Below are 15520 nucleotides of genomic sequence, written 5' to 3' on the forward strand. Positions count from 1 at the left end.
GCGGCTCTCGGGCGGGGCGGGGCGACGGCCGCTATTTATAGTAGGTGACGTCACCTTGAAATAGACCGTTAGCGCGGGCCCGCCCTTCCCCCTCCCCCTCCCCCTCCCGCCCGCCCGGTCTCCGGCCTCTCCTAACTGCGCAGGCGTTGTCTCGGCCTCTCGTTTTTCACCCCCCTTCCTCCGCCCTCCCCGCTCTCGTCTCCCTCCTCCTCCCCCCCCTCCCGCACGGCCGCCTGTCCTCCCTCGGCGGCGTCGGCGGCGCGAGCCACAGCGCGCGGGGCGAGCCAGCGAGAGGGCGCGAGCGGCCAGCGTGCGGAGCCAGTGCGCGTGCGCGGCGGCGGCGGCGGCGGCCTCGGCGGCGACCCGAGAGAGCTGACGGACAGGCGAGCGGAGCGGAGCCGAGCGGAGCCGAGCGGAGCGAGCGGAGCGAGCGAGCCGAGAGCTGAGAGCGCAGCGCCAGGCGACGCGGAGCCGTGAGCGACATGGGGGACCGAGAGCAGCTGCTGCAGCGGGCGCGGCTGGCCGAGCAGGCGGAGCGCTACGACGACATGGCCTCCGCCATGAAGGCGGTGAGCTCGCCGGGGGTCCGGGTGGCCGGCCCGGCGTGGTGGGGTGGGAGAGCACATAGGACAGTGGCGTGGTTGGTGTCCCCCCTTCCTGGCCCGCGCGATGACCCAGCTGGGCGCGGCCACCCGGCGTTTTCCCGCGCTCGCCGGGCGCCCCCCGCCGTTTCCTGCGGCCGGGTCTCGGGGTGGGGTCTCCACGGGGAGGGCGGCTCGGTTGCGGGGTCGCCGCCGTGGCAGGGGAGGGGAGGAAGCACGAGGAAGCCACGTGCCCGTTTCTAGGCTTCTAGACCGTTCTGCCGAACCTGGGGCGGAATAGGGAGTGGGGGGTGTGTGGGTGGGGGGCGGTGGTGGCTCTCAACCTCTCTGGCGCCCGCCGCCGTTCATCAGCTTGTAATAAAGAATCGCCTCGCGAGTGGCGCCCTGTCTCCTGGTTTTCTCCGCCACCACCTGGAACCTGTGCAGTTCCGATCGCTGGCTCCCTTTGCACGAATTGTGCGTTTTCCACCTTCCCGCGTTGCACCCCCCAGGTCTGGCTTTGTGTGCAAAGACCACCCCCACTTCCCTGCAGTCTTCCGCGTGGACCAGAGCTGGGGGTGGGGTGAGGAGGGGGTGGGGACCCCATCTTGTAGCCCCAGAGCTGGGGGTGGGGTGAGGAGGGGGTGGGGACCCCATCTTGAAACCCCAGGTTCCATAGATGAAAATGAGACGTGACTCCTGGGCGAGCCGAACCTGTCTGGGAGCCTTCGCGATCCTCCCAGAATGGATTCTGCAACATGATTTCCGGTGAAGGAGTCGTGCCCAGCCACACCCTGGCAAAGGACCGGGGATTAGACACCACCATCTTCACTGTCCATCCCTCCACGTTATTTTAGGTTGTCTCTAAATGAGCATTACTTTTCTCTGTGTCAAGGTCACACAGTGGTAGAACTCCAGCAGCGGCCATCAGTTCGTCTGGTGTACCGCCTGGGAGAGGATCCTGTTGGAATCACCACAGACCCACTAAAGATTCAGAGATTGTAAGGGGGGGTTGGAACTCAGAAATCTGTATTTTAACTAGTTTGTAAGCAATTTTTTAGCTGGCTAAAGTTAAGAGTCACTGCTGTGGATTGATTGTAGCTCATAATGTCCTATGACTGGCATTTGAAGAGATTTCTTAAATTAAAAACTGCAATCCCAGACGTTCCTAAAATTGTAGACTCATTTAAAAAACTTTTGAGGGCTTTTAATGTTAATATCAGATAGAATATGTAATAAAAACCCATATTTAGGATTACCCAGATGAGAGAGTTACGTGTCCTGTGGTGTCTTTGCTGTACATGTAAACCAGGTGTGCTTAGAAACCAGAACACCAATGTACATTTGTTGATTCATTGGTGATCCTAGTTTCAGCATTATGACATGCTCTTGTATGTAGGGACTTTTCATCCCAACCGGGGGACAGCCGATAAGTTTGGGGTCTAAGCTTGTTAAGTAATTCTGGGAGTGCCAGTGGCTCACGCCTGTAATCCTAGCTCCTCAGGAGGCAGAGATCAGGAGAATTCAAAGCCAGCCAGGGCAAATTGTGAGACGCTTATCTTCAAAAACCCAGGACAAAAAAAGGGCCGGTGGAGTGGCTCAAGGTGTAGGCCCTGAGTTCAAGCCCCATACCACCACCAAAAAAAAAAAAGACTTTTAACTAAGTATAATTTTGCAAATTTTACAGAAACAAGATCGACCGTACAAATGCATTTCCTTGGGAGGGGCCGCGAAGCTTAATTTTCCATGAGGAAAAAGCCCCTCTCCTCACTTGGAAGCCCTCTTTGTAGCTTGCTCCTTATGTCCACATATTTACTGTGAGGCAGAAAGGTAGCATTTTGCAAACCAAAGGACCCTTCAGTGTGTTGGGAATTCATGATCCCTGTCTGAAATGATTCATGACTTAAAGAACCATTCAGCATTGAAAATCCAGTTTAAGCTCTGTGTCTTTAGAATTGCCATGAACCATCATTCCTCACTTTAACTCCTTTTGGTCAATATGCCTTTTTCTTGTATTAATTTTTTGTTTGTTTCTTTGTTTGGAGAGAGTCTTGCTGTGTACCCCAGGCTGGCTTCCAATTTGTCCTGTCTCTGCTTCCTGAGTGCCACCATGGCTGGCTGGCTGGCTGGCAAGTGGTTCAGCTTTTCTTAACACTTTTTTTTTTTTTTTTTATTGTTGGTGCAGGGGATCAAATCCAGGGAGGGCCTCATACATACCAAGCAAGTGTCCTGTCACTGAGCTGTGCCCCGCCCCCCTAACTACATTTTTTTGTCAATCTAAATTACTGGAGTATATTTATGGGCAAATGGAGAGCAGTTTCTTGTGTTTTACTTGTTAAATTGATGTTTGTAGATTAAATTATTTTTTTGTAGTGGTGGGGATTGAACCTAGGGCACGCTGTCTACCACCCTCGTAGATTAAATCTTAATGAGTATTAATTGGATTACCCAGTCCTCATTTTATTAATATTATAACCTTAGTTAGAGCTTTTGGGAAGAGTGAATTCTCTTATCCTGGAGAGGCAGGTAAGTAGACTGCTGGGAGGTGGAGCAAGCCTGGTTGAGGGGAAGATCCAATGCTACCATTGTGTGACCTTGAAACTTAACATCTCCTGGCTTCAGGTCCTCTGAGGTGTAAAGCTAGGAACGCTGGTGTTACCAAGTCAGTTTTTCAGCTTTAATTTTCTAACTCATATCTGTTTCTTTATTAATTTAAATGGTGCAATAATATTGCTTGCTTGTACTGAGTGCTGTTCCCGTGAGCAGCTAGCGTCACCTGGAGGACAGTGTTGGTAAGCTTTAAGGAAAATGCATGTCAGAAACAGTGATGCTGAGGACTGCAGTTCACTGCCTCACCTCATAGTTTGAAAAGGCAAGAGGTATTCCTGAAGAGAAGTTTCATGCCTCATCTTCAAGCTCTCCCTGCTTTATACCTAGTAGCTTACACGGAGCATCGTATGTGAAGAAACATGGTGAAAGGTTGTAGACCCCACTTCCTTTCCAGATCAGGTGTTGAATGACCTTACATAATTCATAACTGTGGAAAATGGGTATGATGCCATTTTAGGAGCACCTGAAATAAACTTGCAAAGTGGGGCCTTGTGCTGGTGGCTCATCCCTATAATCCTAGCTACTCAGGAGACAGGGATCAGGAGGGTGGTGTTCTGAAACCAGCCTGGGCAAATAGTTCCCGAGACCCTATCTCAAAAACAAAACAAAAAACGCTTTACAAAAAAGGGCTGGTGGAGTGACTCAATGTGTAGGTCCTGAGTTCAAATCTCAGTACTGCAGAAAAAAAAAAACTTGCAAAGTGGGATTAAAAGGTAACACAAGTGGTTTCAGGAAAGAAGGAAAATAGCAGATAGATTTCCAGTGAATATTCCTGGGTGGACATAACTCAGTCAGGTCTTCTATTGCCCTAAGGCATTTATATGAGAAAATAGGTGGTAATCATGAAGTTTTAAGATGTCAAAATGGTACAGGGTAACATGGAGTGTTTTAGCATTGCTACACAGCTGACAGGACAAGTTAAAATGTCTGAAGGGCTTAAATATCTATAGAAATCGTAAGTGCAGGAAACAAAACCGCTTTTAAGGAAATAGGAGTCAGAGAGGAAGAGGCACTTGGCCTGACCAGGGACAGAAGGCTTTTTTCCAACAGCTGTGAGATGTGGTAGTGGGGAGGCTAGCAGGTGGTGTGTGAGAGGAGGGCACCGCCAAGTGGCCCAGGCTGGGACGTGATCCACGTGGTCCAGTTCAAGGGTGATTTTTGAGGGGTAACAAAATTGTGGTTAGTATGAAGTCTTTCTCACATTGGTACTATTTGGAATACACACGAACTAGGGAGCCCTGTTTCCTAGTAACCAGTCATTTGAAATGCAGTTATTTCTCCATCATTTATGGGCTAAGGAACGAAGAAGACCCTGAATTACTCTTGTCACAATTTGAATTAGACGATAGTTCAGGGTGTAGCCCAGTGGCACAGTCTTCACAGCCCTCACTTTGGTCCCCAGCACAAAGACAGTTTTGCTGCCCTGACATTGCATTTGGGTTCCACCATTAGGAACCCCACACTTGCTTCCTTACAAAAGGCAAAAATGTCATCATTGGGATTTTTTATTAGTGGTAGACTGTAGCGCTACACATTCCCTTAGACGTGTGGCTGGGGAGGGCTCCTGAGTGCTTGGCATGTGACGTTCAGTAAGTTTGTAGACTGTATTATTTCACTTACTAGGTACCCAATAAATGGTAGCTGTTACTCCATGTGTACATTCTCATTTGTTTCATTAATTTTTTTGGCAATACTGGGGTTGGAATTCAGGGCCTCTGCTTGCTGGCAGGCACTCTAGCACTTGAGCCACTCTGCCAGCCCGTCTTACTGGTTTTTTTTTTTTTTTAATTTGGTGCTGGGATCAAACCCATGGCCTGTGCATGCTAAACCCTTGCTCTACCACTGAGCTGCCCTCTCGGCCCTTCATTTATTCTTTTTTTTTTTAATTGCAGTATTGGGTTTTGAACTTAGGACCACATTTGCTAGGCAAGCACTCTTACCACTTGAGCCACTCTTCCAGCCCTCATTGAGTCTGAACATCTGTTTGTAGCTCCATTTTACAAACGAGACAAAGGGTGATTTTTCTCACTATCAAACGGCCTAAGTTGTGAAGCCAAAATTTGCACTCTTGAATTTAGAGCTGTCATGTAGCATGTCCCCTGAGGCTCAGGGATAGTTTTCTAGTAGACATTTTGGTACATTAACCATAGTCCTCATTGGTGACTAGATTCCAGTTACTTTAAACAAGTGGTAGGCTTACTAAATAATTTTAATTGGATATAAGCCATCAAGTTTGATTAAAAACAGAATCTGCCACTTTGAGTCTTAGCTGTATTATACAAGTGTTAGAGAAATACTCAGATTTGGATTTTGCTTGTTCTGAAGGCCAGGAGTATTTTTTAACTGAGGTATTGATTGAATTTGAGTCCGGGCTATGAATTAAGTGCAGAATTGTGTTAAATCTTAACTAGAAATTGTTTTATATCCTTAGCTCCAGTTGCATCTCCATCTTGGCTTTACTGTTAGCCTACAGACCCCAAAATCTCAGTCCTTAGGTTGCTAGTAAAATTCCCCAGGTCCCCGTAGAGGCAGCCTGCCTACTGCCAGCGTTTCGATGCTCTTTCCATTCTGCCCCTTGCTGCATTGGCATTCCCTTTGGCGGTGGGCGTCGGCACTTATTGGGATCAGAAGCACCTGGCACTGCCTCTGACGCTGCCAGTCCTGGTGCCTCCAAGACAGTAGCATGCAGTAGTTCATTCAGATGGGGTTGTATTTAATCCCTGCCAATCCCTACGAAAATGTTTGATGATGTCAAAAGCAAGATAAAGACTGTCTTAATATGAGAGGAGCTGTTTTTATTTGTCCACCATTAATCTTACAGTGGATGTTTATTACCTGGCCTTGTCTGTTCTGAGTCTGAAGTTTAGCTTGTCTTGTGGCCTAAAGGAACTGCAGCCTTGCCCTGCTGGCAATGATTATGCACCGTGGCCTTTAGGGAGTGGCCTGTCGGCCTGGGGTCAAGCAGGACCTCACTTCCTGGGCATTAATTTCAGAAAGTCAGCCAGTAAAGCTTTCAGATCTCCCTTTCTCTCTCTTTCTCCCTCTCTCCCTAGCTTTCTCTCCATTCCTCCCTCCTTTCCTTTCTTGGCATATACAGGTTTCTGCCATAGAAGCCTAAAGATCTTGTGTTGGGGTTTTGTTAATCTAATTGTGAGAAGTGTTATGTTATAAACTTTTATCAGAAGCAAGCGGCTTGGTAGTGTGTGATTGTAGAGGATGGGACAATGGCCATGTAGGTGTGTGGCAGCTCAGGTGGCATTTTTGTTTGTTCACTTACTTTTAATGGCCTGTGTCTCCCAGATTAAGAACTTTTAAGTTTTCCTAAATAGTCACTGCTCTATTTTTGGCAGTGGATCTATTTTTACTCACCACTCACAGTCTTGCCTGTGAGTAGTGGGAGGAGGCCCCGGGGGGATTTTCGAGTAAGCCAGTGGTGTCACAGGAAGATAAATGAATTAGCAGCAGGCTGGGTTATTTGTAACTTTCAGTAATTCTGAAATGCTCCCAGAGCAGAGAAAATGAGTGTAGGGTGTCTGGGGTTGAGAGCTGGTATAGCCCAAGGCTGTGTGGTAAAGACATCAATAAAATGACTAACAGTTGAGTCCAGTTCTTAAAAGAAATGTGGAGGAGGGCCTTTAGAAATGGGATGGTCGGTCAGTTGAAGGTTTTCAGAAAGTGTGTTAGTTGGTAGGATTAAATGGGATGGGCAGGAGAGCCAGAAGGCAGAAGGGCTATGAGGAGAGGTGGGGCAGACCCCTTGAGGCGGTCTGTGGCCATGCCAAGCGCAGCTTATGTGCAGTGGGAGTGAGTACTGTAACCCTGGAGTTGGAGTGGAAGGAAGGTTAGGAATTTGGGCCTCGATCTCTTCCATATCAAATTCCGTGTCTTGGCTGGGCCTTCTCAGTTAGGAACAGTTTGGAAGCCTATGGCTGTAGGTCCTGCAGGTGGCCATCCGGCAGTGCGTTGCTCCCATAGACTTCTGTTAGTTCTCCTGGCTCCTGTATTTTGGAATTGAAGTGTTGGCAGCTAGTGCTGACTAATGTTGGTGGAGTTTACTTGCAAGCAGTGTCACCAGTCAGGACTAGCTGCAGGTCTTTTTTAACGGGCCATGTGATTTTTTGGGTCTATATAATCTGGGGAAAAGTCAATTTTCTTTAGTTACCTGATGAAGTAGTAAACTCACTCTGTAAGTTTCCTTCTGTTAAGTGAGTTACGACCCAGGAGTATTAAAAATACTGTATTTAAGCGTCCCCGGTTATTTTCTAGTTGGTCTCTGGCTGGGGTTCTCAGAATAATGTTTGTTTGCTTCATTGTGTTAGTCACCCTCAGCTGATGTCCATAGTGATTCACGCAGACTGGCAGGCAACCAGATGACCGTTACGCAAACATTAGCAGTCCTAGTAAATGATTTTTCTTGTGAAGGTGTCATCGAAAGCATTGCCCGGTAGCCTTTTTTGGCAGTTTATTCCAGATGGAGGAGCGTGCTCACATGAATGCCTCAGACTGAGAGATACCTGTGCCTCACCACCCTTTCATTGCTGCTCAGGAGAAATACTGGAGCTAAGAGAGGCCTTGGGGCTTAGTTTGGCTTATTTTACTTAAAACATTTTGTTGTTTTTGAGACAGGGACTCAGTGTAGCCCTAGGCTGGCCTTGAACTTGCTATCCTCCTGCCTCATCTTCCAGAGTGGCTGGGATTGCAGGTGCGGGCCACTGTGCCTGGCTTCTTTCTTTTATTTTTGACGTCCCAAAAGGTTGTGATTTGTTTGCAGTCACATGGCTAGGTCAGATTAAACTCCAGATGTCTTAGGTTTTAATGATTACTTTGCTCTTCTACAAGCTGTATGATACATAAATGTACTTTAGATGTGCTCTCACTTTTGATGATGTACTCTGGGATGATACCTTGGCGTGTCTTTGTGGCAGTCTAACAAAAGCAGCTTTATTAGTCACAGGACGGAGTATCCTGTGACTTCTTATGCATTTTAATGTCAAGTGGTCTTAGTTGGATTTAATTATTGCGATCTGAGTAGCTCTTCAAATTCTGTTCTTGCCTTGTGTTTTATTGAATATTGCCCTAGAACAGTGAGTCATTCTGCAGGATTCAAACATTTTGACGTTTGTCAGAGTAAGATGGGATTTTGATGTAGAAGAGTTGCTTCCTTAAAAGACTAAATTATTAAACAGCTATTTACAGAGTCTCTTTGTCTTGCCAATGGGCAAATGTGAGTAAATGCTTCCTGCAGGAGAAAGCTTGGGAGTGGGGGTGGAGGTGGGAGTCACAACTGGATTCAAAGGGAACTTGGACCTTGGATTAGTAGAAGATTGCCCTGGATTGGGGCAGATCTCAGTGACTACTAGTGTGTATGAAGAGGAGTGAGGCACTGGCGTGGAGGTCGGAGACCACTGAAGAGAGAAGTGGGGTTTGGTGGATTTGAGTAGGCACAAGAGGATAGACATAAACCTGTGTTGAGGGTGTACAGCAAGAGTAGGGTTCTGGGCAAAGGGAAATGGTTGGAAGAGGGAGCTGGTGTATTTTATTTTGTCTGGGGTTTAGGGGGAGAGGGGACTCAGACAACTGCTCTTTCACTTTGTAAGAACTGGCCCAAGTTTTCTAATTTTTACATACAATGATTACATTTGTTGCTAGTGATCTTGACTCACTAATTCCCCAAATAAGCCGTCATTGTTTACAGTTTCTGACTTTCTTCTCAGTCTTCTCAGTCCATCTTAAGCATGTCTATTTGAATTTGCTCTTGGGGACTCTCCATTGAACTTAACTTTTCCCATCCATTGGTGGAAGTTCTGTCCTTGTTCAATTTAAGTAATACCTAAGTGCTTTGCTTTTTTTTCTTTTTTTTTAAATTAGAGATGTTGGGGGGATAAGAAAGAGCAGATGGAGTGAATTTGATCAAAGTATTTTATGCATGTAGGCAAATACCACAATGAAACCCTTTTATACAATAATTATATGTTAAGAAAAAGAAAAAAACTTTAAAAATTAAAATTAAAGACCTTTACCAATGGTTGTTAAGGAACCCCTTTACTTTGTTCTGATACAAGCTCTTTGGAAGATCCTAAAATGTCCTACCTGGGTCAGTTTAGCAAGCTAGTGATTTTGCTGGGCTCTAGACCAGGGCTTTGTGTTTTCAGTCTGTATTAGTTTCCTAGGACTGTTGAACAAAGTACCACAATTTACTGGCTTAAAGCAACAGGAAGGTTTTCTTCTGAGGCTGGAGCTCTGAAGTCAAGGTGTTAGCAAGGCTATGCTTCCTCCCAAGACCCATGGGAGAGTCCTTCTCAGCCTCTCTTAGTTTCTCTTGGCTTCCGGCAACTCCTGGTGTTCTTTGCTTTCACAGCCATCATCATTCCAGTCTCTGCCTCTGTTGTCACATGGTATTCTGTGCTTGTATATCTGTTTGTCTCCAAATCTCACTCTCCATGTAAGGACAGTCATTGGACTTACCACTTCCACCTGAAGTAATTGTATCTGCAAAGAGCCTACTTCCAAATATAGTCACATTTGTGAGTACCAGAGGTTAGGACGTGGTTCAACCCACAGCAAAGGCTGATGCTCTATGTATAGCACCATAGAAAGCTAAGAGAAGTTACAACTGCTGAAGTTTAACTTTTCCACTTAAAGTAATTAGTGCTTCCGAACTCCAGGGCCATTTGATTCTTGTAGGTCAGAGTAAGATGGTTGCTAAGTGGCTTTGCTTCCTTTCAGCAGAGGCTGTGGGATTTACAAATGGATTGTTCATTTTGGCTTGGGGGAGGGCTGGGAGGATCTGGGGAGTGAGTACACCAGGCAAATCTTCAAGGTTTTCTTCCTCGCCATCATGCCCACTGCTTTACAGCCTTTCTGTGATTGTTCTTGTCCTCATTCCTCTACCAACATGAAAGCAACATTTTATGTAAGACTTGAATTAGGAGTTTCTCAAGACCCTATCACTTGCAGTTTTAAGCTGCAAAAGTATTTATCTCACACTGCAGCCTTCCTTCAGATAGGATCCATGTCTTTACTGGTTTGGCCCAGTAAAAACTTTTTGGGAAGGATTGTTGATGATGCAGTGTCCAGATGTGGCCCTCAATGTTTGTTTGTTTGGGGTGTTGCAGGTGACAGAGCTGAATGAACCTCTCTCCAATGAAGATCGAAACCTCCTCTCTGTGGCCTACAAGAATGTGGTTGGTGCCAGGCGGTCTTCTTGGAGGGTCATTAGTAGCATTGAGCAGAAAACCATGGCTGACGGCAATGAAAAGAAGCTGGAGAAAGTGAAAGCCTACCGGGAGAAGATTGAGAAGGAGCTGGAGACGGTTTGCAGCGATGTCCTGGCTCTGCTTGACAAGTTCCTCATCAAGAACTGCAATGATTTCCAGTACGAGAGCAAGGTGTTCTACCTGAAGATGAAGGGCGATTACTACCGCTACTTGGCAGAGGTGGCCTCTGGGGAGAAGAAAAATGGTGTGGTGGAAGCTTCTGAGGCAGCCTACAAGGAGGCCTTTGAGATCAGCAAGGAGCACATGCAGCCCACACACCCCATCCGGCTGGGCCTGGCCCTCAACTTCTCCGTGTTCTACTACGAGATCCAGAACGCGCCCGAGCAGGCCTGCCTCTTAGCCAAACAAGCCTTCGACGACGCCATAGCTGAGCTGGACACGTTAAACGAGGATTCCTATAAGGACTCCACGCTCATCATGCAGCTGCTGCGAGACAACCTCACCCTGTGGACGAGCGACCAGCAGGACGAGGAAGCAGGAGAAGGCAACTGAAGGCCTCCCCCGCCCCGGCCCTCCCCCACCCTCTCCCCTCATCACTGATTCTTCTTCGCCACCATCACTCAGTATCTAGTGCTAAACCTATCTGTCTCGCAGCACAGCTACTCAGAGCTGCTCTCCCATCCCTTGGGAAGCAGTTTCACATAAGCCTTGGGCATTGCTGGACTGACAGTGGCTTCGAGCCCACAGGAGCTCCCTTTTGGAATCGTGCAGAGAAGTGTATTCTGAATGAGGCATTTTACTATGCCTGTTGATCTGTGGAAAATCCAGGCGAAAGCAATTGAGTGTAGAAAGGAGAACTAGCCAGCACAGGCTGTGGTTGATATTTAAAACAAGCTGATAGTATTTCGTTAAGCAGTACATCTTGTGCATGCAAAAATGAATTCAACGCCCCCAACCTCTTTCTTCAGCTAATGGAAAACTGTTAAGGGAAGCTGATACAGAGACCACGCGCTCCTTTCCATCGCTTTATAATAAACTGTAACGTGAGGTTTCAGTAGCGCCTTGTTTTGCCTCTAAATTATGACGTGCACAAACCTTCTTTTCAATGCAATGCGTCGAAAGTTTTGATACGTGTAACTTTTTTTTTTTTAGTTGCAGTTGTTTTAAGAATCATGAGTTTATTTTTTGTAACTCTTTGGCTATTGTCCTTGTGTATCCTGACAGCACATGTGTCAGCCCATGTCAATCAAGATGGGTGTTTATGAAATGCCAGACTTCTAAAATAAATGTTTTGGAATTCAAAGGGTAAATAAATGCTCCTTTGGGGATACTACCTCTTCGTGTGGCCTCGGTTTTTCCTCTCCCTCGTAGCTGTTGTGTCATCATTCGGAGTCGTTGCAGTCACTCAGACGTGGAAGCATTGGTAGTGTGGTAGCTGAACTTCCCTGCTTTCTGATTCCATTATGTATTTTGCACCCCACACATAAGGCTCACGGGTTTTAAGCAGTTTTCTGTGAACCTGGCTGACATAGTCTTTCTGACCCACATTAGGAAAGTTGTAAGTTCTTTAAAATGAAAAATGTGAATTTGAGTTTTTTTTTTTTTTTTTTTGAAGCTCAGCCCCTTAAATTCTCTCCCTGGGCTTCATCCCAAGGTGTCACTTGAGGCTCAAGCACCACCATGTGTTTGCACCTGCATCTGGAGCCACGTGGTTTCCAGCCTCATAATTTTTATTACCTCCAGTTTGGTACCTAAGGTCAAACATGGCCAAGTGGATTGGCTCAGGTTCACAGAAGTCAGACATTTTACTCTTGGCTAAAGCCTGACACTAGACTGATGGAAATGCCATGACCCAGTCTCTTGTCCTTGAATTTACACTGTTGTGGAGCACAGGACACTTAAGCATGGAAGTTTGACCTTTCTCACTTAGAGGTAGAGGTATGGTCCCCTCCCCAGGTGTTAATAAGAACCCATTTGAAATGGCCGATTTTAAACTGAAACTTGAGTTTCACTTCAGTTGGGAGGTAGGTGTTTAAAGCCACAAGGTTTATGTAGCTAAGACACTTGGGTTTTTAAAAACTACATATTTTTATAAAATAGGTTTTGTTGTGACAGTTGCATACAACCTAAGATGAACACGGAGACACGGAATTGCTCTTCAGGGCCAAGTGTGGTACAGGCCTGTAATCCAGAATTTGGAAGACTGAGGCAGGAGGATCCCTAGTTCAAGGCCAGCCTGAGCAATTAAAAAAAGATTTGCTCTTACGTTTGAAGTGTCCTTCCTAGTTGCCAAAGAACTTTTTTTCTAAAGGCAGGATCTCAGTATGTAGTCCAGGTTGGCTTTGAACTCATGATCCTCCTGCCTCAGCCTCTTGGGTGCTAGGATTACAGGTATGCACCACCATGTCCTGCCTTTGCATTTTCCTTTTGCATTCATCTTCTGAAAGGATTTGTCCCCACGTGTTAGATAAGGAAGCTGAGGAACAAGGTTGATAACTTCTAGAATTCACATAGTTGATAAGACACAGAGGACAGCCTCCATCTAAGACTTGTAAGTCAGAGATGGAGCTATCCTCTAGTGGGTTTGAGCACAGAAATGCCACCAAGGCTCTGGGCAGTGTTGGTAAGCCACACCACTTTTGAGGCACAGGTTCCTTATTTTTTCAAGAATGGGATTTTATTATATATTAACACTGTGTATGAGGCACCTTCATAGGGAGTAGGGTGTGGGAAAGCAGGGATACACAAAGTTAGCCCCACCAGTAATAAATGGGGTTTGGGATGTTGTGTAAACCTGGGAGACTTCTCTACTGCCAGATGAAGTTTTCCTTCTATTTCTATACTTAAAACATCTTGAAGTTTGTCCTGTCAAGATAAATTTATGAAAGTTAAAGGGTCATCTCAGTGTTACAGAAGGGGAAACCTTCTGTCCAAGGAAATGAAACAGCTCTTTAAAGTCACAGTAGAAATAGAGACAGCCTACGATAGCATTCAAACCTCCCATCCTTGCTCATTGTTCTTTTCATTGTGCCATGTTCTTTGGGCTGAGACTAGGAAAAAAAAGAAAAAGAAAAATGAGTCATGTCCTATTCTGGGGACACTTCCAGCGCCTTCCCCCTCAGTGTACCCCACTGCTGGGGACCAAACCCAGGGCTCTTGCACATGCCCTCGTATGTGCTCTGCCACTGAGCTACGTGCCCAGCCTGCTTTCAGTACTTCTGATATTTTCATTTAGAAATTAAAGTAGCTGCTCATGACACTACATGCCTGTAATCCGAGCACTCAGAAGGCTGAGTTGGTAGGATCCCAAGTTTGAGGACAGCCTGGGCTACACAGCAAGACCCTGTTTCAAAAGGTAAATAATTGTGCTTGGAAAGGGATGTTTAAGTCGGTGCTATTCAGATTTCTAATAGCTCCTTAAATAAAGATTAATTTCGTTGAGTTGGGGGAAGGAGGTAGGAGTCTAGATGATGGAGTTACTGTTACGTAAATACTTGGTTATCTTAAATCACTTGGATCAGAGAACTTGGGGTTCTTCTTGGCTCTAAGATAAAGTAGGCTGCATTTGAACTGTCAGGCCTTCGCATGTTCTCCCACACACCCTTGGAGGCTGCTGTAGGCCATACAGAAACTGAGAAGGGTCCTCAGTTCTCAGAACACCCAACTGCCAGGCAGACAACATCAACATTGATTCAAGGTTCAACACCCGGTGGTACTTAATGGATAAATTTCAGTTAGAAAGCCCCATTCATTAGGGTGCCTGATGAAAACCACCATTTCAAATACTATATTGAGGGTACTTGATGTGCATTGTCTCAGTCTTTAGTGACCCTGGAAGGTAAGAATATTCATATTTTTAATGGGGAAACCAGGTCTCAGACATGTAATTTAAGGTACATGACTCGTAAGAGGTAAAGCTGAGATCAAAATGAGTTGGGGCTGGCGGCATGGCTCAAGTGGTAGAGGATCTACCTAACAAAGTGAGAGGCCCTGAGTTCAAACTTCAGTACTGCCAAAACCAAACCAAGCCAAACCCAAAAAACTTGGCTTGTTAGCTGGAGCCCGGTGACTCACACCTTTACACAATCCTAGCTACTTGGGAGGCTGACATCGGGAAGATTGAGGTCTGAGGCCAGCCTGGGCAAATAGTTCTCAAGACTCCATCTCCAAAATAACCAGAGTGAAATGAACTGAAGGTGTGGCTCAAGCAGGTAGCCCTGAGTTCAAACCCCAGTCCCACCAAAGCAAACAAGCAAAAACCTGAGTAGTCCCAGCTACTTGGAAGGTCAAAGCAGGAGGACTGTTTGAGTCCAAGAGTTCAGGGCCAAGCCTGGGCAATATCTCTAGACCTTGTCTCTCAAAAAACACAAGGCTGTCCTACTACAAAGCTCTTTCACTGCAGCATGAGTAGTTTGATCTTTTCTAGAGAAAAGATATCAATTGAAATATACCAATGGGTTGTCTCTTTACCTCTGTCCCTAATCCTCTAATTTGGCATCCTATACAAGTGAAATTGTTCCTTTAAGTCCTAATGAAATACTCTTAGGAATTTTCTGACCTGCACAGAAGCCTCTTCTTCCCTTTGAACTGCTGGGTTCAAAAGACTGACTTTGTGTCAGTCTTTGTTGTTGTTATTATATTATCACTATTATTTCTGTACTTACTATTGTACTTGTCTCTCCACCTCCATCTGGATAGCACCAATCACAGCAGGAGCTCCAAAAGGTTGGGGGTGTTGAGTTCATTTCCCAAAATGCACCTGGAGATACCTTGAACTGACTGAGATTGGAGCCTTGTACGCTTATAGAGCTAACACCTCAGTGGTGAAGATAGAATAAAAAGATAAAAGGGAAAATGTCACTCCAGTTCCTCTCCAGGCCTGGTACTCCACTCTTAATAAGAATTTGTTGAACTCATGATTGATTGATCTGAGGCCAGAATTTTTAAAAAAAAAGAACAAAAAGAATCTTACATTTCCCCCACCCAAGTCCACCGATGAGCCATGTAAAAAACTGAAAGCTTGGTTCTACCATCACTTATAAGCTGGTATTGTGACCTTGATTGAGTCTTGGCCTCTTAGTGGCCTCTGTAAAAGGAAAGTTGTTGCCGGTG

The 15520-nt window shown here is 46.0% G+C and overlaps 1 protein-coding gene across 1 annotated transcript; it reads left to right on the forward strand.

Annotated features, from left to right (window-relative positions):
• Positions 1 to 291: 291 nt before the first annotated feature.
• On the forward strand, positions 292 to 11741 carry Ywhah (tyrosine 3-monooxygenase/tryptophan 5-monooxygenase activation protein eta). The gene is made up of 2 exons (XM_020186266.2): positions 292 to 569; positions 10307 to 11741. The coding sequence occupies exons 1-2, from the start codon at positions 483 to 485 to the stop codon at positions 10958 to 10960; spliced, it is 741 nt and encodes a 246-aa protein (XP_020041855.1). The 5' UTR covers positions 292 to 482; the 3' UTR covers positions 10961 to 11741.
• Positions 11742 to 15520: the final 3779 nt, after the last annotated feature.

Source organism: Castor canadensis, chromosome 18, assembly GCF_047511655.1.
Source record: "Castor canadensis chromosome 18, mCasCan1.hap1v2, whole genome shotgun sequence".
Lineage (NCBI taxonomy): Eukaryota > Metazoa > Chordata > Mammalia > Rodentia > Castoridae > Castor > Castor canadensis.